The following is a 23335-nucleotide window of genomic DNA, read 5'->3' on the forward strand; positions in this document are numbered from 1 at the left end:
CCGGTGAGTGTAGTGAAGGAGAGGAGGGGCGTCGGGGCACTTTGCCGGAGCTCTCCAGCCCCAGCCGCCGCAAAGACCCGGTGAGTGCTTTGAAGGGGAGGGGGGCGTCAGGGCACATTGCCGGTGCCCGCCCCTCCCCGCCAGTGCGCGGCCTTGAGTGTTGGGAGGCCCGTGGGGCCTCACGTGAGTTTGAGTCCCCCAGGGTGGGACTCCAACGACCGGCCGCATTTGTTAAAGAGCCCAGAGAGGCTCTGGGGGCATTGCTTTGTTTTAGAGCCCACAAGAGGCTCAACCCGGACTATTTGCTTTACGAGCCTGAGAGGCTCTTGGCGGCAAATTTGTTACGAGCCCTGAGAGGCTCCAGGGCACCACAATTGTTTCTTCAGAGCCCCAAGGCTCCCAGCCGCAGTATTGTTTCTTGAGCACACGAGGCTCCAACGTTGGCCCCATTGGTTCTACAGCTGCCCAGCACTTAGTGGGCAGCTGCTACGTGTAGGCCTGGCGCATTTCTTCTTTGGCTGGCAGCGGAGAGGATCCGGCGCTGTACCACAGTGGCAACTGGCCGCACTACAAAACTCTGCATTTTAGATGACCACATTTTGGTGATTATTGATTTAAGTTGCTAAAAAGGTCATTTCTGTGAAAATGTGTTTCTTGTGCACTTTGAGTTAGGTGTCCCTAGCTCGGGAGGGTAGATCGTCCCCCTAAGTGCAGTGTGTTTTCTGGATTCACCAGAAGGGTGGGATCCAGTGGTGGCAGCATAAATGTGTCCAGTGCATGTGTCCCCCGTCCCTGTCCTGGAGTAATGGTACCTGTGTCACGTGTGGTCAGGTTGAGAAATCAGGGGTGGTAGAAACTGCCTTACCAGTCTGGGGGGGGGGGCGTGTGTGGATGAATGGTGTGAGTTCTCTTGATGGGGAGCTTGTTGAATACTTGTGTACTCTTGTTATTTTGCTCACATACCTAAGTCCCGTGTGTTGAACTTTTCCCAAGAACGTCTGCAGAAGTGGAGCCTGCTTTTGATTTCTGTGGTCTGTTTAGAGACAGAATTTTGGAGTTGGTAAGGTTCTGGGAGGAGATAGACATAGGGGATGGAGTGATTTCAAAAGGAGTGGCTGCGGTGTCTTCCAGCCCAGTGTGGTGGAAGAGGTTCAGTGTAGCCCACCTAGGTCTCGGTGTAGGGGCTCACGTCCTGTCTCAAGAGGAGAAGGAGTGGGTGGGACTGCGTGTCTCCAGGTGCCCGTAACCCAGTCTAAGGGCCTGGAATGTTTCTGAAGGGAACGTCAGGTCGGGGGCCTAGGCTGTACCAATAGGTCATTTGAGGAGGATCTCCCAGAGTGTTTGAAGAACGTGGAACATCAGTGAACAGGGTTTCAGTGGTTCTGGTGTCTGGCAGTACCGCTCCAGTTGGGAGGGTGCAGAAGTCCAGATGGAGGGGTGCGAGGGGGATAGGTTCCCCAGTGGAAGAACCAGTGGGTCAGGGGCCAGCCATAAGGGTCGTGTCGCCAGGGAGTGACCATGGTGATGCCACTTCTGTCCTGAGTGTCAGGCAGACTTGTACACGACACATTAGTTGTGTCACCCTCAAGGAAGTCCTGGTGCGCCAGGCATCTGAGCAAAGGGGTACGTCCCTCGGTTGGGGAGCCAGTAGCCGGTGTTTCCGGATCTGGACGTAAGGGCAACTGTATGTAGTGTCCTGAAGTTACAAGAAAGAACTCCTGCCTGAAGAGAAGTAACCGTGTAAGCTGTATGGGGGATTGACCTGCAGTGGTTGCCTTACTGCTGAAGGAGGAGAGGAAGTCTTAGATTTCTGTTTTCATCTTGTAGAAGTCCTGGTGCGCCAGGCATCTGAGCAAAGGGTACGTCCCTCGGTTGGGGAGCCAGTAGCCGGTGTTTCCGGATCTGGACGGCAGGGCGACTGTAGCCAGTGTCCTGGCCGGTTTGTCTTCTAGGGGTACCTCTGTGAACACAGGTAGGGCTCATCTTAAGTGAAGAGACCCTGTGTTTCCCAGAAGGGGTGGTACAGGCCTAGCAGGGATCTTCAGGGTTCTTGGCTGAGTGTTGTGGTACTACCCTGAGAGCAGGTGGGGCCTACCTTAGTGGAGGGACCCTGTTCTACAGTGGGAGGGTGCAGAACTCTGGAGGGGGGTCAGAGGGAGTCTGACCCCTGTGCATCCGGTGAATTTGAATCCCAGGTGGTAAACCAGTTAAGGGAGCTGTGACTCCGTTATGACCACCCTGGTGTCCTGGCACCGCACTGAGCAACGTCCCCCTCGAGCAACGCCGCCTCTGCGCTCACCGACGTCGTCTCGACGCCATCAACGAGCCATAGGCTGCACGGCAACTGGAGGACACCGCAACGTGCAACGCCTCGCTACACCGTTCTGGTGGTGGTCTGACCGCGGTCACTGCTGCTGAGGGAGTAAGGTCCTTAACTGGTGGGAGAGTTGTGTTCTGGAGGGTGCTTCGGAAGTAGAGGTAGGGTGGGGCATTCTTGCCCGTGACCTCTGGTCAGCCTGAGGGTGCGGACCCTAGGCTGAAGGATCAGTGATATTTTGGAACTACCCTGAGAAAGGGAGTGGAGAAGGGTTATTGTATGCCAGGGGTTACCACCCCCCACTCTGGATTGGCATGAACCAGTGGTATCTGGGTGGCCTAGGGCCTGGTCCCAGCCGTGGACAACTAAGGAGTACCAGTGGGGTAGCCTGGTTGGGCCTGTTTTTTATAAGTATGCTTGTCTATAGATCAACAGGGCGTAGAACCGGAGGGTGTCCCTGCAGTGCGGGCCCGCGTCCGTGTTCTATCGCCCAAAGCAGGGAAGTCCATCACAGTGGTGATTGGTCTGCCCTGCATTTTGGCTGGAAGGCGGTTTTGTTGGACTTGGCCCTTCTGGCAGGTTCACCCCTGAACTTTTTGCCTGGTATTATTAAATAATTATGGTGATTCTTGGTTTCTGTGCACTTTCACTGTTTCTCAGTGGAAAGTGTGTGCGCATTCTGAGTGCATGTGGTGAGATAGGCCTGCCCTCCTATAGGAATGCATGGGGAATGTATGTGTCCCTGGTAGTGCCTGATGCGTGGGGTGTGCAGGCTCGAGTCTGGTATGTGCGGACTCGTGTGATTGAATGCTTCGAAATGATGTATGCGGTGTGTATGTGTCTAGTGTGGAAGTGCCACTTCTAGACATGGCTGTGCATGTGCTGTAAAGGTGCTGGCGTGTGATTGGCTGGAGCTGGCTGCGGTGCCAGGCTCCATGAGTCATGATGGGTCTGCCCGGTGGTGAGTGTTGAGATTAGCATGTGTGATGTGAGGGAGTGGTGCACTTCGGCCCTGAATAGGGCTGGGCTTTCCCCACACAATGCTGGCTCCGCCCCCTGTGGTGCGTCTAACGACCCTAGCCCTGCCAGTGAATAGAGTGAGGGGCTGAGCACATCAAGAGGGCTCCCAAACCAGCTGCGCCTGGTTTCTCCCCCACCCTGCACCCTGAGACAAAGGGATGTGCTGTATAAAAAGGGGCTGTGTCTCCTTACAAAATGTTCTTCTTCCCAACTCGAATCTACCAGGGGCGTGCTGCTGCTTGGGCCCAGGGGAAGGCTTGCCTCCCTGGGCCCTGCCCAGCCCCTGGACTGCTGAGGTCCTGGACCCCTGAAGGACTTTGTTGTTCTCTGCTTGCCCTAGCGCTTTCCTTTGGCCCCTAGCGCTTGAGAGCGCTTTTTCCTCCTGCCTAGTGCTTGGGAGCGCTGGTTATTTCCTTCTAGCGCTTGGGAGCGCTTCATTTCTGCCCTAGCGCTGAGAGCGCTTTTTTTTTGCCAAGCCTGTGCCCACCCGGCATTTGCCCGGTTATGTGAAGGTTTCCTGGACCCCCAGCGAGTGCCTACCTTGCTTTATTTCTTATTTAATTGATTCTCGAGGGAGCCTACCCCTCATCGTCCCCCCAAGTTTACCGCCGCTGGCCCGGGACCCCTTGTGACGTCCTCCCCGGGCCGCGCTGGGATTGGCTGCCCCGACCGGGATTCCCTCACGACGTCATCCCCCGGGCCGCACCGTGATTGGCCGCCGGCCCAAGGAGATTCAGAGTCCGGCCCAGGGAGCGCGACGAGGCAGGGAGCCTATTCCGCGCTCCTGCATATCCCCCAGAAGCCGTCGTCCCCCCCCCCCCCCCCCCCCCGGGGCTCCCAAGAGCAAGGGAAAGCCCCTGAGAGCGAGAGGAGGCCGCGGCACCCGAGAGTCCCGAGGAGCGGGAGCTCTCCTGACGGTTCTACCAGACCCGGTGAGTGTAGTAAAGGAGAGGAGGGGCGTCGGGGCACTTTGCCGGTGCCCGCCCCTCCCCTCCAGTGCGAGTGCCTGGGTGCTCAGAGGCCCGTGGGGCCTCTCCTGATGCTGAGTCCCCCGAGAGGGACTCCGCCTATTTGAGTCAGAGCCCGAGAGGCTCAGGGGGCAGTTCTCGATCTGGAGTCCCCCGAGAGGGACTCCACCAACCCCCCCACGTTTATTCACGAGCCCGAGAGGCTCCCCGGTGCCCCAGTGATCTCGAGTCCCCAGAGGAGGGACTCCTAAGAAGGCCCCACATTGTTCTCGAGCCGGAGAGGCTCCACCATTTGCATTTGTTCATCAGAGCCTGCGAGGCTCCCACATTGGCCCCATTATCTATAGCTGCCCAGCACTTCGTGGGCAGCTGCCACGTTTAGGTTGTTCTTGGCTACCTGCAGCCTGTCCTGACATTTGGACACAGGGCGTCCTAGCCCCAACAAGGCCAGTTGGCCTAGGGACAGTCACAGGTGGTGACTTATGTGAGTTTGGCGCAATTGTGTTTTCCTGCACCTCTGAATGTGTTTTTATGCGTCATGTGCCTTGTTCCTACACCTCTGAATGTGTTGTTTATGCATCAGGTGTTTTCCTTCCCTACACCTCTGAATGTTTATGCATCATGTGTAATGTTCCTATGCTTATACCCCTAAATGTATGGTTATATTTAGGTGGTTGTTTTTCTCCTAGTACAGGTGGTGCTAGTGAGGTCCTAGTTCCCTGCGTGACATTTTCCTAAGGTGGTTAGGGTTGCGTAGGTAGTACTTACCTGTTACCAGTAGTTACTGGTTGTGTGCTAAAGTGATTATAATCTATGTCCTAAGTGCTAATTCTAACAGTATTTTAAGTTCTAAAAGTGCTGATCCCTGACAGTGGTCCAGGTGGCCCTGTCTTGTACATATCTCCTGTAAATTCTGCCCGTGCCTGTTGGCACATTGTAAAGTGTGTGTTTTTATCTAATGTGTGTTGGTGTAATACAAAGGCTATTTTTATACATAACCTTGTGTGGAGTTTCATTTGTGGTGGGCCTTGGGTGTTGTTGCTGGGGGTGCGTGCGCAAACACTTAACTCACATTGCCTCCGAGTTTAGCCTTACTGCTCGTGCTACGTTACCAAGGGGGTGAGCAGGGGTTATCTTGGCGTGTAACTCCCTTGCCCTGACGTGGAAGTGGTGGTCTCTGACTGACTTTGTCGCAAGCCCTGGCCAGCCAGGGATCCCATTTCTAACAGTGTGGGATTGTTTCGAGAGATAAACAGTTGCACAAATGACAGTCTTTTTATTCTCTTTCAACTCTTTCATCATGATCGGAGAGCTCACTTAGTGGTGACAATTCCGCGATGTCCCTCATCTGACACTTCAATCACTTGCTGTCTCAGACTCTCCGGTATGACAATTCTCGAAACTTGTAGGACAATACCTTCTTGTGTATCGGAAAGTTAGTCTTTCACATTTTTGAACTTTTGGAATTCACTCTCATTTGTTAAACGTCGAGTAAACTCTTTCCAGGATTGATGCTCAATAATGTCTTTGACTGTTAGCATGCTACTGTTGGAGTTCGTGGTACCAAATATTTGTTCCACTGATATAGCAGCAGGTATACTGGGCTTTACAATGAAGTTATTGTAGGCTTCCACCATTTTGGAAGTGGTTCTTTGAGACCGTACTGGCACATGTGAAAAGTAGTCAGCAGGGTTTTGATCTTTCACTGGTTGGTGCACCATAGTGTAGGCCTATTCCTGCAGTCACAGCCCCCACCTTTCAATGTGAGGGGGCATCCTGGCTTTAATATTGTCAAAGATGGTAAGCAATGTTATATGATCTGTGATAATAGTGACATTCTATCCATATAGAAACACATGGAAATGTTCACAAGCCCACACCACAGCTAGCCTTTCTTTTTCCGGTTGTGAATAGGCTCATCTAGTTAGTGACAAACTTTTGTAAGCATAAGCTACAATATGCCTTTCAGCATTTGAATGTCTATTGTATTGGGCAAGAATCACGCCAAATCCTACCAGGCTTGGGTCAATAACGTCTTCTGTTCGTACCTTTGGATCAAATTAGACAATTATACTTGTGTTCTCAATTGCATGTTTGATTCTTTTGAAACTTTTTTCACATTCATGTGACCATTGAAATGAAGCATTTTGTTTCATTAAATCTCTTAATGGGGCACTTAACATGGTAACAGCTTGTGGGGGACAGGTACCCGACAAACCCTGTACTTAAGCCAGATCTGGAGTCATTCCCCCATCAGAGAAAATATGGCAAAAGAATTTGGATATTGTTTTGTGGAACTTACACTTCTCTGCATTCAAAGTGAGACCTGAATAGGAAAGTAAACCGCAAACTTGTGGAAGAGCTTTTTAATGTTCCTTGAGTGTGGCCCCAAATACCAATATATCATCACTGTAATTGAAAGTATGCGGGACAGGCTGTATTATGTGGCGAATGCCATCTTGAAACAGTTCTGCAACTGAAGACACACCGAAACCTAATCTTTTATATCTGAACAAACCAATGTGGATAAAAAAGGTAGTAATGTACCTGTAATTTTCTTCTAGTTCCAACTGATGATATCCTTTGTTCAGAACAAGGTGAGGGAAGAATTTGACACCATTTAGCTGTATTATCATATCAGCAATGTGTAGACCTGGATTTCATTCTCTTTCCATTGCCTTGTTAGCTTGACACATATCGACACAGAAAAAAATAATGACCTAAGTACACATAAATAGTAGGGTACACAGTATGTAAATGTATACAATCACTACAGTATAATAACCATCAAATGATAGAAATATCTTCGGATGTGTTGAGAAATGTTCAGTCCTTTAATTTTTCTTAAAAGCCAATGACCAGAAGAAAATCAGCCGACACGTGTTTCGTCGCATGTGAAAAACAGTTCTGCGACTTCCTCAGGGCTGTATATAGACTATGAATGTCTTGATCGTCGCTCAGCTGGTGATAATTCCAACCCGGCTAGACTTAGAACAATTAGGTTAACGCTGGTTGTTCTAAATTATCAGACGTGCGGTAAAAAAATTAACATACGGCACGTAATGAATCAGTTCTCGATCCGTTGACTACAATAATTAGGTCACAGATATATAAAGGCCAATGTGGACGAGCAGGGTAAATGTAGTCTGCGTAACAGGCCGCTGTGAGGGAGTTTAGCTTGTGGAACGGATAATTCCAAGGACGCTGGTGATCCTGAGGTGAGTGTGCCAAGAAACCCTGTTTCAGTGTTATAACCCAGAACACAGTGATCCGTCATGAGGGTTTTTTGGCACACTCGCCTCAAGATCAACCAGTCCTTGGAATTATACATTTCTCAACACATCCGAAGATATTTCTCTCATTTGATGGCTATTATACTGTAGTGCTTGCATATATTTACATACTGTGTAACCTAGGTCATTGTTTTATGTCGTACTGTGAGGGTTTTACCCACACTAAATTGGGAGGTTAAAGGGCTTCTCCCCTCTCCTAGTTGCACCATACGGACTTTGTATCCCTTAATACTTTTGCGTCTATTAATTTCCCTGACAGCGATCAACTTTGTTTAGTTTTTATTTGCTTCAACTGGTATGGCTACGTGGCCTTGTAAGCGTAAGTAGGACATCGCTTCTGGAATGTTTGGCCATTCATTTTGTTTTCCCAACGTTACGCACTTAGTTCTTTCCTTCGCTTTGCAAATTGTTACAAAATGGTTCTCTTTCCCATATCCCTTTCATACTTATCCAATGGTGGTACATTTACCTTCATGTAGAAAAGAAAAGCCACATCTGAAGTAGTTTTCTTTTTCTTTGGAGACATCACTTTCTGCCGCTGAACCTTGTGTCTCTGCTTATGTTTCACATTCAAGGCAGACTCATTCTGAGCTCCTCCGGCCTCCATGTCAGTAGCCTGTTGGCTGGCTATTTCTTCAGCTCATGCACCCATGAGCATTCGCTCTAGACTGAGCATTTCTCTCAGCATTTGTTGTCTGAATGAATCAGAAAGGCAACCATCTATGACTTTGACACGTATTGTTTCATCATCATAGAATTCTTTGTCTGTCCACAAACTTGTTGATCGTTACACCAGCTTTGTGCCTTTCCTGGTTGAAAATGTATCTTTCGTAATAGACATTCAGCATTGGATTGAACTTGATATTTAACGCCTCTTTGATTTGACAGTATGAGATTTCCTCAGTGTGGTATTTTATTTATTACTTCCTTTACACCTTCCACTGCAAGATTCTTGACATATTTGATCTCTTTGTCATCTGCTTTTTCCAATGCATCAATTAAATAATCAAAAGTTTTGATCCAACAGTCCATCTGGCGCCAATATTCAGCTTTTTGGTGGCATCAAATGGAAGATGTGGTTTCAAGAAAGCGGCTGTGTTGTAACCAGTTGTGGAACTTACTGATGTTGGGAGTATATGCTGTTCGGACAGTGCTTGATGAGCATCTACTTCTGTAGCTTCAAGAAGCACTGGCTCAGTACTAGATCTCGGGTCGTCTGACCCACTCGCCAGACGCACAGCGCCTTCTTCCTCCTTTACAGTAAGTAATCGTCTTGACTCTTGTATGTATTTGTCACCATGTTCAGGCTACTGCATTGTATCTTGTCGCTGCCTTTAGCGTTATCATTATGCATGGCTCTGTGGTGCAGTACCTCTTTCACGGCCTCACCGGCAGATTCCTGGCTGATGCACACATTTCTCTGTAAGGCTTTTGTCTTCTTTGACAGCTTTGCACTGGTAGAAGTGGCGATTTGACGCTACATATGTCAAAAATTGATCTTTACTTCAACCGAGGCGCGTGTGACACGCACAAGTAGTTTGCTGGACCCAGGCAAACTCTCTGGGAGAGCACTGACGGTTCTTTGGGTTACGCATCCGCTATCTTGTTGCCAGTTGTAGCGCCCTCCCCTGCCTTAGAGAATGTAAAAACATTCAGCTGGGTCCCATGTCTCTTCTCCTGCTCTCCTCCATCGGACTCCAGGAACAGGAAGCACAGCCAGGCTCCTCTGACCAATCACACCGCTGCAATGTGATGTTATGATTGGTGCATCGTGTTTTGACTCTAAGCCATGCAGGTTGTAATGCAGCCTGTGTGGAGAGCTGGCAAAGTGTGCATTACTGTTTAGCCGTTCACAGAGGGCAGCCAAACAGTCATGTGCACTTAGGAGTGGGCAAACCACCCCTCCCCTGCCTTGCTCTGATTGCAGAGCATCCCCGCCCGCCTGCCCTCAAAGCAGCACGGAAACATAAAATGATAATAACTCAAAGTTATTATCATTCTATGTTTCCTTTATTTGCCTTGCTTAAAAGCAGTGGGGTGATGCTCTTCAACCATATTGGAGGAGCTGCCACTGGGCCTACCCGATTAGAACGAGATCAGTAGCCCAATTCCAGTTACATCGCAGAGCTACTTTCTTTTTACTGATGGTAGGAACGGGTTTTGAGGAGCTTTAAATTAGATCCTTTTTTCTCTCACTGGCACTTAAACAAAGCAGACTACTAGCAAGAGTAGTATTGCAACATCATCTTCTGAAACGTTCCATTTGCAGGTGGTCATTCGTTACTGTCTGGGGTCTATTTGCTATCAACACTTTACCCAGCCTGTGAGTTTCCTGGAATAAGACTATGCCCAGTGCTTGGCGCCAAAAATTGACATGACTTTTTCTTTTCAGATAGTGTGTGAGCCCATTTACTGGTCAGGATGAGTTTAGCGACAGAAGAGAAGACCAATAAAGACAGTAATGTGTTTTTAGTGGGCTAGTCGGAAGGCAGCAGGAGGGGCTGGGGGGACAATAGATAGCTGGCATTAGCAATGTCCTGAGTGTCTTGACGAGATATAGTATAGGCAGGTGATGACAGTCTTCTCCGTGTGACTGTAGTCTCAGAGAGAGATGATGTAAGAGATTTAATGGAGGAGTGTACTGCATGTAAAAATTTGGATGTTGTGAAAATCAACCACTCAAAGGAACATGAACGAAATAAATGTCTGTGTAGGGGATATGGAAATGGTGCAAATCAAAAATAAACAAATAATAAGAGTCACATTGAAGCTCTGAATAATCAGTATATCAGTAAACCTTCAAAAGGTAAGTTATAGGTCACCTCTTCCGTCAGCGGATCTGCTGTTGGCCGTAAGTGGAGTAGGGAAAACATGAAATCCACAGAATGGGCAAAAAGAAGCCAGTATGTGTAACCAGCTATCTGTAACCAGTTACAATATTACAAAAGAGAGATGCAGCCAATGGCATGATGAGGAAACCCCTGCATAAACAAAGTAATTATGTTAGTGTATCTTTCAAAATGTACCATATCTAAAGTAAAAGAAATAAAGTCTCATAATTATAAATGTGTACATTATCATGACCTATCATAAATTTTCTGCACTGCCACAACAGATTATCCAATGATATTTGCAAACCATGACCTTGTGACATTTCACTCATCACCTCACTAGTTTAATCAATACATAACATTGTTAGTTGTTCTTAAGTGTTAATATGTAGCAATCCATGTTGTTTATCTAAACCCTGGCTGTGTTTCTGTCACTGCTTGCCCACTGACATATAACAGTCTCCAGTCTAGCATCTACATCTTGAGTAGAAGGACCTTCCATTAGAGGGATCGATTAAGGCAAAGCATCAGTTGTTAGTTGGACCTTAGAGACAACCATGGCGGAAGATTTGCTGGGGGCGGAGCTAGCCACACCCGATGATGGTCGCACTGTAAGCGAGCTCCTTCTGTCGCTTCTTGATCCTACACCTATCCTGCGCCTATATCCTGAACAATGGTTTAAAATCTACAAATGCCTAAACCGGAGGACCTTGGCACTCGGTGAACCCCAGTTTCGCTGCCAAAATCTACCCCGGAGAGGGTAAAATCAACTGAGGATGGTGCTGTGGCCTACCATGAGAATGCATGCGTGAAACTGCTGTGCAGGTGCTGAGGGGAAGAGCGGAGTGACGCCTAGGGTGTGGACATTGCGCTGGGTGCCCCCTCGTATGCATGAGACAGCCGATCGGCCCACGGCTACCCTTTGTGGGTCTGAGATGCATGGTGGCGCAGAGGTTGAAACAACAGTGCCCAGACACCAATGAAACTGTAGGTGAGAGTGCTCCGACGCGGGACCGTGACGTATTACACAAAAAGACAAGGGGACGCAATAGCGGCGTCCTGGGGAAGCACGGACTCCTAACTCACGAAGAGGCATTGGATATCCACTGTTTCACAGATGCAGAGGCATATAACAACTGACGGGAAGTGGGGGCATGCACGACAAACCAGCTGCACCTCTGCCGACTCAATGAACTGCCTGAGTACTTTGCTGCCGTCCGATCGGAGCGGAGACTGTGGATGGTACTGCGGACCAGAGGAGCGCAGCTTGTGAAGTAGCTCCACACCCCATTAGCCCCAGTGAGTAATAGGCGCTGGAATCCAAGACACAAGGCAGGACTCGATGAGAGCCGCTTTGATCGAACGGACGGATCCCTCGTGAGGCGCAGGGGGGCAAATGCCAGGGTAGCTGTTGGTGTGATCACCAACCCCCATAATAATTTCGCTCCTTTGCCTGCCAGAATCACGAAACGCTTCAGGCTAGACCCCCGCCGGTGCATCAGGGGTGGTGCATCATGCCACGTTCAAGGATCTACGCGGTACAAAGCGCTGTCCTTTGGATATCCCGAGGTGCCACAGCACTAACTGAGGCGACAGACTCACTCCGCGCCGGAATTGGCGGGCCCCTGCTGTCTGGCAGAGCCGGTGGCACTCCTTCCTTGAGCCCCAGGGACAACCAACCAGTGATTTCCAAGGGTAAGGGCGCTGAGACTAGACCAAGAGTGAACATACTACGGGGCACTGCTGCTTATACTTCACAAATCCAGTAGCTGCGACTGCTGTGCACATGCCTCAACGCAGTGGGGATTGGGCAAAGATACTATTCAGCTATGATGCTAAGAAAATGGGGAAACCTGACAGGAATCAATCTAAACTGCACTTTGAGCAATCAAAGAAGGTAGGCGAACACAGCAGGGATGATCAACCCACCTCCCAGGCGCCAGTGGCGACAGCTAGCTCCAATGCGTCTGAACTTCCAATCCATGTTCACGACAATTCAGTCAACACTTGAATATTGATGGAAAATAGACACCTTAACCCACAGGTCTTCAAACTTGTTTGTTCTGAGCCCCCTAAGGAAAATTTTCTGAAGTCGGGCCCCCCTCCAAAACTTTATAGCAAGACTTGGGCAAGTGGAAGTGGTAAAGCTGGGCAAAGCTGAGTGTGGGGTTCTCCTGTGTTGTGAAGCCGAGGGTGTGACAGCGCCAAGTTGTCTACTACCTGAAAGAAGTGTAATTGGGTGCAATTGGTTAATCACCAAATGTAAGGCCTGCTTGGGACCCAGTGTAAGCCTTAATTGATGGAGTCACTGGAAGTTTCATGATGACAAGTGACATAAGGGTGTTGGATTCTGGAACATATAATTTTAATGGATATTTATTAAGTATAGGCGAAATTTGTGATTTCGCGCGAAATCGAATTCGCAATCCGCAAAACCTGCGAATTCGTGCGAATTTGTGGATTTTTGTTTTTTGCGTGTTCACGGGGTTTTTTGCGTGTTTGCGGGGTTTTTTGCGTGTTTGCTGGGCTTTTTGCGTGTTCGCAGGCCGCTTGCATGGCGAAGTTACCCATGCGGTCGTGTAAGAGCACAGCACCCTCTGGTTCACCCCTGCCACCCTCTGGTTTACCCCTACCACCCTCTGGTTCACCCCTGCCACCCTCTGGTTCACCACTGCCACCCCCTGGTTCAGTACTGCCACTCTCTGGTACACCCCTGCCACCCTCTGGTTCAGCACTGTCACCCTCTGGTTCACCACTGCCACGCTCTGGTACACGACTGCCACCCTCTGGTTCATCACAGCACATCTAGTTCACCACTGCCACCCTCTGGTTAACCACTGTCACCCTCTGGTTCAGCACTGCCACCCTCTGGTTCACCACTGCCACCCTCTGTTTCACCCATGCCACCCTCTGGTTCACCACTGCCACCCTCTGGTTCACCCCTGCCACCATCTGGTTCATCACTGCCACCCTGTGGTTCACCCCTGCCACCCTCTGGTTCGGCACTGCCACCCTCTGGTTCAGCACTGTCACCCTCTGGTTCATCACTGTCACCCTCTGGTTCATCACTGTCACCCTCTGGTTCATCACTGCCACCCTCTGGTTCACCACTGCCACCCTCTACCGAGACCTTTTGTGACGCAGTGGCAGCACAAAAGATGCGCCATGGAGCTGGGTATTAACAACGTGACGCATCTGAGAGATGCGTCACGTTGTAAAGCCCTGCGCCATCAGGAGGCGTTTCGGCGCAGGGGAGGGCGTTCCTGTGCAGGAACATCTCCTAAAAGTGGCTGAGTTAAATCTACAAGATTTCACTCAGTCACTTTTAGGCCAATGCTGCGTCAAAACCCTGCGCCTGCTTGAAGCAGGCGCAAGGCTTGATGCAGCATTGGGGAGATAGGGCTCCCCAGAGCATTGCTGGAGCTGCGTCGCAAGCGTGACGCAGCTCCAGCAATGCGCTGCTTTTACGGCACAGATGCGTGACGCATCTGTGCCGCTTTTGCCACATGGTGCCCCACATTGTAAAGGCAAACATCACAGTTGATGGACAGAATGTAGAACAATGTCATACATTCACCCCAGTACAAGGATCTGGGCCTAAATCCATCGTTTTTTTGCACTCCACACCACACCACCCTGGGTTAGACACTGGCTATATGCAAATCAGCTCTGACCCTGTGCCTCATGGGAACAGCCCAGTCCGAACTACCAAGCCATGTCTTTCCCAGACCGGAATCAAGCATCCAAGGACCGGTTTCTGGCTATCAGCCTTCATCAGCCTGGATAGCTTGACTCCAGTGGTGTGGAGAGCCTGGGACTCCCGTCTGAGCATACCCAGTCCACTCGGGGTGAAAATTGCAAAAAACACAGTTGATGGACAGAATGTAGAACAATGTCATACATTCACCCCAGTACAAGGATCTGGGCCTAAATCCATTGTTTTTTTGCACTCCACACCACCCTGGGTTAGACACTGGCTATATGCAAATCAGCTCTGACCCTGTGCCTCATGGGAACAGTCCAGTCCGAACTACCAAGCCATGTCTTTCCCAGACCGGAATCAAGCATCCAAGGACCGGTTTCTGGCTATCAGCCTTCATCAGCCTGGATAGCTTGACTCCAGTGGTGTGGAGAGCCTGGGACTCACGTCTGAGCATACCCAGCCCACTCGGGGTGAAAATTGTTCTACATTCTGTCCATCAACTGTGTTTTTTGCAATGTCATACATTCACCCCAGTACAAGGATATGGGCCTAAATCCATCGTTTTTTTGCACTCCACACCACCCTGGGTTAGACACTGGCTATATGCAAATCAGCTCTGACCCTGTGCCTCATGGGAACAGTACAGTCCGAACTACCAAGCCATGTGTTTCCCAGACCGGAATCAAGCATCCAAGGACCGGTTTCTGGCTATCAGCCTTCATCAGCCTGGATAGCTTGACTCCAGTGGTGTGGAGAGCCTGGGACTCACGTCTGAGCATACCCAGCCCACTCGGGGTGAAAATTGCAAAAAACAGTTGATGGACAGAATGTAGAACAATGTCATACATTCACCCCAGTACAAGGATCTGGGCCTAAATCCATCGTTTTTTTGCACTCCACACCACCCTGGGTTAGACACTGGCTATATGCAAATCAGCCCTGACCCTGTGCCTCATGGGAACAGTCCAGTCTGAACTACCAAGCCATGTCTTTCCCAGCCCAGAATCAAGCATCCAAGGACCGGTTTCTGGCTATCAGCCTTCATCAGCCTGGATAGCTTGACTCCAGTGGTGTGGAGAGCCTGGGACTCACGTCTGAGCATACCCAGCCCACTCGGGGTGAAAATTGCAAAAAACACAGTTGATGGACAGAATGTAGAACAATGTCATACATTCACCCCAGTACAAGGATCTGGGCCTAAATCCATCGTTTTTTTGCACTCCACACCACCCTGGGTTAGACACTGGCTATATGCAAATCAGCTCTGACCCTGTGCCTCATGGGAACAGTCCAGTCGAACTACCAAGCCATGTCTTTCCCAGACCGGAATAAAGCATCCAAGGATCCATTGTAAATGCGGCGCACCATGGGTGGCGGAGATTCGGCGCACAATAACTGGCGCATCCTTGGGGATGCGCCAGTTATTGTAAATCTGCCCCTATACATTTAGCCAACGAGGGAGCACTTACTGATTAGACAGTAGAAAGTACTCCAGTTGAGTAGAGGTATTGCACAAAAAGGTGGCATCTTCGTGGATAAACACGCAGGACGGGATTCATTCTGCCCCCGTTAGACTCGTTTTTTGTGCCCTTCTGCCCTCTGTTAGACTTGTTTTTCCCTTGTTTTTGTGCCCTTCTGCCCTCTGTTAGACTCGTTTTTCCCTTGTTTTTCTGCCCTTCTGCCCCCTGTTAGACTCGCTTTTTGTGCCCTTGTGCCCTCTGTTAGACTAATTTTTCCCTTGTTTTTCTGCCCTTCTGCCCTCTGTTAGACTTGTTTTTTGTGCCCTTCTGCCCTCTGTTATTCCCTTGTTTTTGTGCCCTTCTGCCCTCTTAGACTCGTTTTTTGTGCCCTTCTGCCCTCTGTTAGACTCTTTTTTGTGCCTTTCTGCCCCGTTAGACTCGTTTTTTGTGCCCTTCTGCCCTCTGTTAGACTCGTTTTTCCCTTGTTTTTCTGCCCTTCTGTCCTCTGTTAGACTGTTTTTTTTGTGCCCTTCTGCCCTCTGTTAGACTCGTTTTTCCCTTGTTTTTCTGCCCTTCTGTGCGCAACATGAAACTTTGAAAAATGCACAAAAGTGATTTTTTCAAAGTTTTAGCAAATTACCATGAAGTCAAACTTCATGGTAATTTGCTCTCCCTATTAGCGAATTTGTTATTTTTTTTTACTTTCATGCATTGCATTTAAGGAATCTCAATTTGGGATTCCTTAAGTGCAATCGCAATTTAAGTAATCTCAATTTAGAGATTCCTTAAATTGCGATTTTTGCATTTGGGATGATGCATCCCAAATGCAAAAATACCGGGAGCAAAGCGGCAGATTCTGAGAATCTGCCCATTTGCTCCCGGTATTTACTTTGATGCATATGCCTGGTAGTGCGCTATTTTAGGGGTGTCCCTTGTTTTTTGCGCAATTGTAAATGTAAAATTGGATACTTATTAGCCCATTCGCGTTCTCAATTTTATTTTTTACCAAGTTATTACAGTGCCATGAAGTTATGCAAACCATCATTTCTAAACAAAGACTAGGCACAGCAGAGTCGATCTAATCTGCAGGGCCTTATGAACACCTGCACAGCAGCCGATTTATGGAAGCAATGTGTGTACGCTTTCATCACGCCTTTCATGTGTCTGAAAGCATTCTGGCTGCGGCCTGAGAGCGCGTGAGCTCATGTGCGGCTTTACGATGCGCATACCGAAACTTGTTAAAACAATTGAAGGGCAAAAGGCAACGGACATAGATCCCCACAGCGCAGATACCGGGAGAAACTTCTAAGGCAGGAGAGGGGCTCATTAGCATACTCAACAGCTTCATGCGGGTCTGGCGAGGGGGGAAGGAGGGGGGGCAGGATGCACTATTGAAATCTGCTTCCCCAGGAGGGCCGCGCGCACAGACAATCAGGGCAGCTTTGACAAAACCTCTAGGTGGCACCTTTGGGACCTTTTGGCTGTGCTGCGACTGGGAGTTGTGTGGGGGGAGCGGGGAGTGAGTGGAGGCCAGCAGAGTGATGCGATCTGTGGTGGGGGAGGGGCAGGGAATTGAAGCGCAGAGAGAGGCACCCAAGGCTTAATGAGCCTTGACAGAAACCCACATGGCGGCTGCGAGCTTGCCCGCAAGCTTGAGGCCAGGAAAAGCCTCTGGTAGCACTTTTAAAAGCCCGGTTACTAAGTCTCTCGCAGAGCAGTGCATGCGCTGGCTCAGCGAGACCTAGAAAAGGCATCAGAGTAGTGGATGGTTTCATCTCCCTCGTTTTGTAGCAGAACTTTGTGTTTTTTATTTAGGACATTCTGCACTCATTCATTGTAATATTCTAATAGCCTTATAGGCTACCATGCTGGGTTATACCAGCCAATTAAAGCCAGGCTCTCTTTTTAAAGGCCTTCGGCTTAGGCCTTTAATACTGGAGCGGGCTTTCAATGGCCTGTATAACCCACTACAGTGGGCTAAAAGGCTAGATTAAAGTACATCAGCAAATGTTGATAATAAGAATGTGTTCTCAACAATGTCATTGTTTGACTCCTGTTACTGAGTCTTTGGTGGACAAAGGCTATATGCTTTTGGTAGAGGACTATGTGCCTCTTGTTTGACCTAGCTGACAGGGTTTCATATTCCACAAATATGGTTCCTCTACAGATTGATGTTGTGGAAATACATATGAGGGCAATTACTCATATTACATAGGGGATGACGACAGCGGGGTGTTGCTCCACCAAGAAAAGAAGGCTTGTTAGTTGAAGGAAACAGCATGACTGGGAATACCTCATTCTGCTTGGTCTACTCATCCTCTCTCTCACGCAGGACCCCAAAACCACTAGACTCAGCTTAAAAGAGGCAATAAAAAACGTCTCAGCTTGGATGAGCAGCAGCTGTCTGAAACTCAGCTCAGAAAAGACAGAAGTCCTAGTCCATGGACACTCCCCCTTCGCGTGGGATATCTCTTGGTGGCCCTCTGTGCACTCCACCTACCCCCTCAAACCACTCCCGAAACCTCGCCATCATACTCGACTCCTCCCTCACCATGACCCGTCAGATAAACGCACGTGCCCCCACCTGCTTCTACACCCTCTGCATCCTCCCCAAGACTTTCAAGTGGATCCCCTCGAAGCCAGAAATACTGTCACCCACACACTCCTAACAAGCAGACTGGACTACCGAAACTCCCTCAATGCTGGAATCAACAAATCCTTGCTATGAAAACTCCAGACCATCCAGAACACCGTGGCTAGACTCGTCCCCAGCATCCCATGGCACGACCACATCACCCAACACCTATGAGACCTCCACTGGCTCCCGGTCAACAAGAGAGTCACCTTGAAGCAACTCACACATGCCTACAAATCCCTCCACAACAGCATACCCAAATATCTCAACGAAAGAGTCTCCTTCCACGTACCCAAAAGAAACCTCCGCTCCTCCGACCTCGCACTAGCAGAAACCCTGCGTATCTGCAGAACCAGAGCATGTGGAAGAGCCTTCTCCTGCATCAAAGCCAAAGCCCTGAACGATCTCCCAGTCAACATCAGATGCACCCCAGCTCTGCACACCTTCAGGAAGAGCCTCAAGACCTGGCTCTTCGGACTAACCTGAGCTGCACCCCGCCTCCCAGCGCCTTGAAACCCTCACGAGTGAGTAGCGCACCTTAAACCCCCTGATTGATTGATTACTGCAGCTGATTTTTAAATGTAACAACTTTCATGTCTTATGGAAATGGTAGTTTGTTTCTTCTATCTAGGTGGCTGTTGAATAAAGCAAGAAATGTAATGTGTAATACTGTCCATGTCTTTTATACGATCAAGACTTTTCTTCACTAAATAGCTAGTAACATCTGCATTCAGCAGCTGCATACTAGATAATAGGTAACACCATGGATGGACATTCCATGCAAAGCTTGTTATGAGTATGGATACCAACATCCAATTTTTATCTGATTGAAATACAGTGACTAACATGCTCGGAAGGAACACATTCAGTATGGTTAGAATGGTGGTCAAACTCTTAGTCAAACATAGTGTAGTATGGCCTAGGGCCTACTTTGCGTGCATGTTATGTTAGCGTGGCTTATTAGAAGTTTAAACGCCATTTTACCTTTTGCTGCTTTTGCACACAACACTGCATAGCTGTTTTTGTAAGTTAGCCACATGAGAAAAGGTTTGTTTTCAACATCTCTAGACTTAGATTGTGCCACTAGTCTACACAGTGAGTGCTAAAGCCGTCAAGGTTATCAAAACATGTTAGTTGTTTTTTACATGTTCGGGTAACATTTTCTAGACAGCATTTTGGCAGCTGTGAGACAAGTAAGATTCTGGCGTCCTTATTATCACACACTAGCCATGATTTCAGACACTTGGAAGATTTCCGTTTCCAGGGATGCAGAGAGTCTATGCTGATCCAGATGTAATTTACTCTTACTGAACGGAAAGGTAATGGGGTCCCCCAAAACAAGCCTAAGAGACCTTCTATAGTTTATTATACATAGTTCCTATATAGGGAGGGTGTTAAAACTAGGCGCTATAGGGCCTGTTTTCACCATCATTGTAATATGATTTCTCCTTTTGTATTTTATGGAATTGTAACCATGCTGACCATATTCTTTTTAATCATATGTCTGCTTATGTTGGCTAGGATACTGCACATGAGATCGCGTAGTTAAAATAAATATTTTAACCTTTACCGTGTCTCTTCTTTACTCCTGTTTTGGACTGGTATGAGAATATAACAAAAGAGAGTTCTCACTTCCCACCATTCCTGAGATGGGCCTAAGTCGCATGTTCTAGGTTGTCTAATCATTGGTTACTTTGCTATAGGACGGAGAGCTAATGTGACACTGATGCTAGCTGGTTGGGTTTTTCTAGGTACTGAGGTGAGTTTCTGGTACACCACAATTCACTGATGTCCTAGGTCTCTGTGCACAGTTCTGTGTATGAGCAGGATCCTTGCAACAATAGGTGCATCAGTGTAAATGAAATCTAGGAGCTTAGAGCTGCCATTCTGCATTTTCTGGAGGATCACACCAGTACAAACAATATGGGTCTAATTCCTAATGGTATTACTGCCATTCCTTACCAAATTCATCACCAATCCGCAAGATCTTTGAGGCTTCTTATCCAGTATTCGTCATGTATTTTTCATGGTGCCATTGCATTACAAAGTCTTTCAGAAGTTAAAAGTTTAGCCAACACTGTCACCACTGGTCCTATTCAGATGTAGTACATTTGGATTAAAGCTTAAAACTCAGGCAGTGGCTGGATCATTTAGAATCTTGCCATGTAAGACAGATTAAGTCAAAGAAACAACTAAATTTTCCAGGTCTTATGGGAACTGTAGTGTTTCTTCTATTTGGTGGTTGTTGAATAAAGCAAGAAATGTTGGGAGATATTAGCAAGTACCTCGTTAAAATTATCACCGTTTTAGCGTCAGAAAACTGCCGCTAAAACGGCGATAATGGGCTTGCTAATATGCGTTCTAGAATTCCAATAGAAGCTCAGGTTAGATGTGCTGGACATCTAACCTGGGCTTCTATTAGCTAAAACGTCGATAATTTTGAAAAGGTTCTTGCTAATATGCCCCTTAATGCATTATAATCTCCATGTTTCCTATAAATTTCCCATGATATGTATCAACGCAATTGATTATATGATCAATTTTTAACTACTTTAGCAAATATTTTTCTGGTTAGTTACAAAAACTTGTAGACTTAAAAGTATGACATTTCAAAGTTATTTCCCCTATTTTTCTATATGTATCCCGCCTTGTATATGTACCATGCTTACATGTTGTCTTTCATGTTTTTTAGAACAAAGCCAGCTATGACATCATTCATTACGAAAATATGTGCTCACTGTATTGGGTTTTGGAACAGCTATTTCAGCATAGAACAGAAGAAAAGAAAGTTCCAGTCAATGAGTCATATGAGGAAGAAATTAGGACATTTTTGAGAGCGCTTGATAAAGCCACTGTTTATCTTTCTGATGAATTTCCATTGATCGCTCTTTACACCTGGAGATTAGGAGTTCTTTTCAATTCATCACAAAACTTGGGAACAAGTAATTATTAAAGTTTTAGGCACACTCTCACACATATATATGTAAATACATTGTTTTCTCAATCACGTCAGTAAGGCCACTAGACCACACGTGTGACCGATGATCAGTAACGGGCAGCTGACTTGTTATCAATGCGCATAACAGATTCTCTTCTTTAGTAATATCTCGCCTTTGAATGGTTCTCTTTTATTTCACAGTCGTTATTGACTGGTTTCTTTGAATTTTCTTTTTGGTGGAGCACTTTGATCTGCGGAATTCTGAGTCAGCCAAAATGCATTATTGTTGAATAACCACCTGGGTGTTATCACAACATTGGTATACTGCTATTTTCTTCATATATTCATACAAGGAAGAAAACCGGTTCTGTACATGTATTTATGTATATATATATCTGTGTGTGTGTGTAAGTTTATATATAAATATGTATCTATATATTGTATATTGCCATAATAAGTAAATATATATCGGATAAATAAAAGTGGTCTTATTTTACTGTAGAAAATGATCAATGTATTTCTTGTTGGCTTCCTTCTTTTCAGTACACCAGTTATGATATTTTGTTGCCAATACTACCACAAAGGATTTGATTCAAAATTTGTTTTAATTTAGTTTGCTGCTGTTTTCTTTATATATAAAACAGTACTGCAAAATTCACTAACATTTCTTTCTAGACTGATGAATTTTCTATTAATGGAGGATAGAATAATGGTCAAATTAAAACAAACACATTTCAAGTTTTTTGTTTACATGTTTGCTGATCACCCTATTGCCTACCATGTTTTTGACAATGTAGAGAGCATATGAAGTGATATACATATATTTTAAAGCTTTCACGCAGAAACAGATGTGACGGGTCCCAATTGATCTACACAATGTACCCCTTTGATACTGCTGCACATTTGCTCTGTGTTTTCAATTGATTTTTACAGTGATAGCAACATTAAAATTGCACATTTCTCTGTAGCACATAACAACATTAATTAACTTGATTAACATCATTATTGTGTGTTATTATACTTTCAGGACATCAATTAATTTGTGCAGTTTTTCTCATTTGGTTTGCTTTACTTTGAAATTACAAATGAAACTATTCATATTCAGATATGTATAAATGTGTTCCCCTTTTAGAAATAAAGGCATTTAAACATGTTTCTGCTTGTATTACTTTTTGCATGTATTCTCTGATGGTGAAATTGAGGGATTCTTTTCCTTGAGTCTCTCATGCATATGATCACATATTGCAAATAAAAATGCATTCTTTTATTAGAAAGACTGCAATACATTACTGGCTTTTCACATATTCTATCACCACATCAGATGAATCGTTTTATTTGTCCATAGATCTGTCCATAGGTTACAAAATAATTAAAGACACGCTTATATTCACATAACATGCCCCAAAAACAGACTGATAACAGTGGTCATAAATCATACACATCAGTAATACGTATCTAAAGGTGATAAAACATGTAATCTTATTCTAGCGTAAAATAAAACCAGGTTCTGTTATATTGTGTTTATATGAATATATGTTTGTAGCCTTAAGGCTCGTGTTTGTGCGAGCTCTGGAATTGTGCGTGTCATGTAGATTCCAGTGAGGCTGTGTCAGTTGAAGCCGAGCTGTTATCTGTGTAGTTGTGCTACCTGGCACTACCTGTTCTTTCTACTCTTTACTTCATTCAATAAAGGATTTAAAGTAATCTGGCCTAATTGATTACTTTACAAGTGGCGACGAGGACGGAAACGGAACAAGACTGAATTTTACAATTGAGGAGTCGGCGAATTATATATGAAGAAATCAGCGGAGTAAACATGAAATCGGCGGAGTAAACAGCTTCTGTGGAAAATCGTCTTCATTAGGAGGAACATTTTGAACACTGTGTTGTTGCGCATGAGGTAAGAAAAGAAGTTATTTTTACCTTTTCTGGCACACACTGTAACGGTTGCTATACGCCTCCGGCTGCATCATTCGAGCGATACAAAAGGGGATGATGGACGGAGCGTTTGAGCAAATCAAACACTCACCCCCAGTCAACTGATCTGGGTTTAATCCATCACCATTCTTTAGCCCACTCAGCCACCCCATTTCAGACATGGCTATATGCAAATCAGTCTGACCCTGTGCCTCATGGGAACAGTCCAGCCCGAACTGCCAAGCCATGTCTT

General features: G+C 46.8%; 1 protein-coding gene across 5 annotated transcripts in view; it reads left to right on the forward strand.

Moving 5' to 3' along the window:
• MEI4 (meiotic double-stranded break formation protein 4) overlaps positions 1 to 23335 on the forward strand; it is a 675270-nt gene that overhangs the window by 458925 nt on the left and 193010 nt on the right. For 3 of the 5 annotated variants that reach the window (XR_013596136.1, XR_013596138.1, XM_078648095.1), the window contains one exon: positions 20920 to 22309. The exons of the other annotated variants lie outside the window; for them this stretch is intronic. Coding sequence is in view for 1 of the 3 variants with exons in the window: in XM_078648095.1 (XP_078504221.1) it covers positions 20920 to 21180 (261 nt within the window). In the remaining 2 variants the exon portion in view is untranslated. Of the gene's footprint in view, positions 1 to 20919; positions 22310 to 23335 lie in introns of those variants that run through there. 5 annotated transcript variants of the gene reach the window in all.

This window comes from Lissotriton helveticus, chromosome 6, assembly GCF_964261635.1.
Source record: "Lissotriton helveticus chromosome 6, aLisHel1.1, whole genome shotgun sequence".
Lineage (NCBI taxonomy): Eukaryota > Metazoa > Chordata > Amphibia > Caudata > Salamandridae > Lissotriton > Lissotriton helveticus.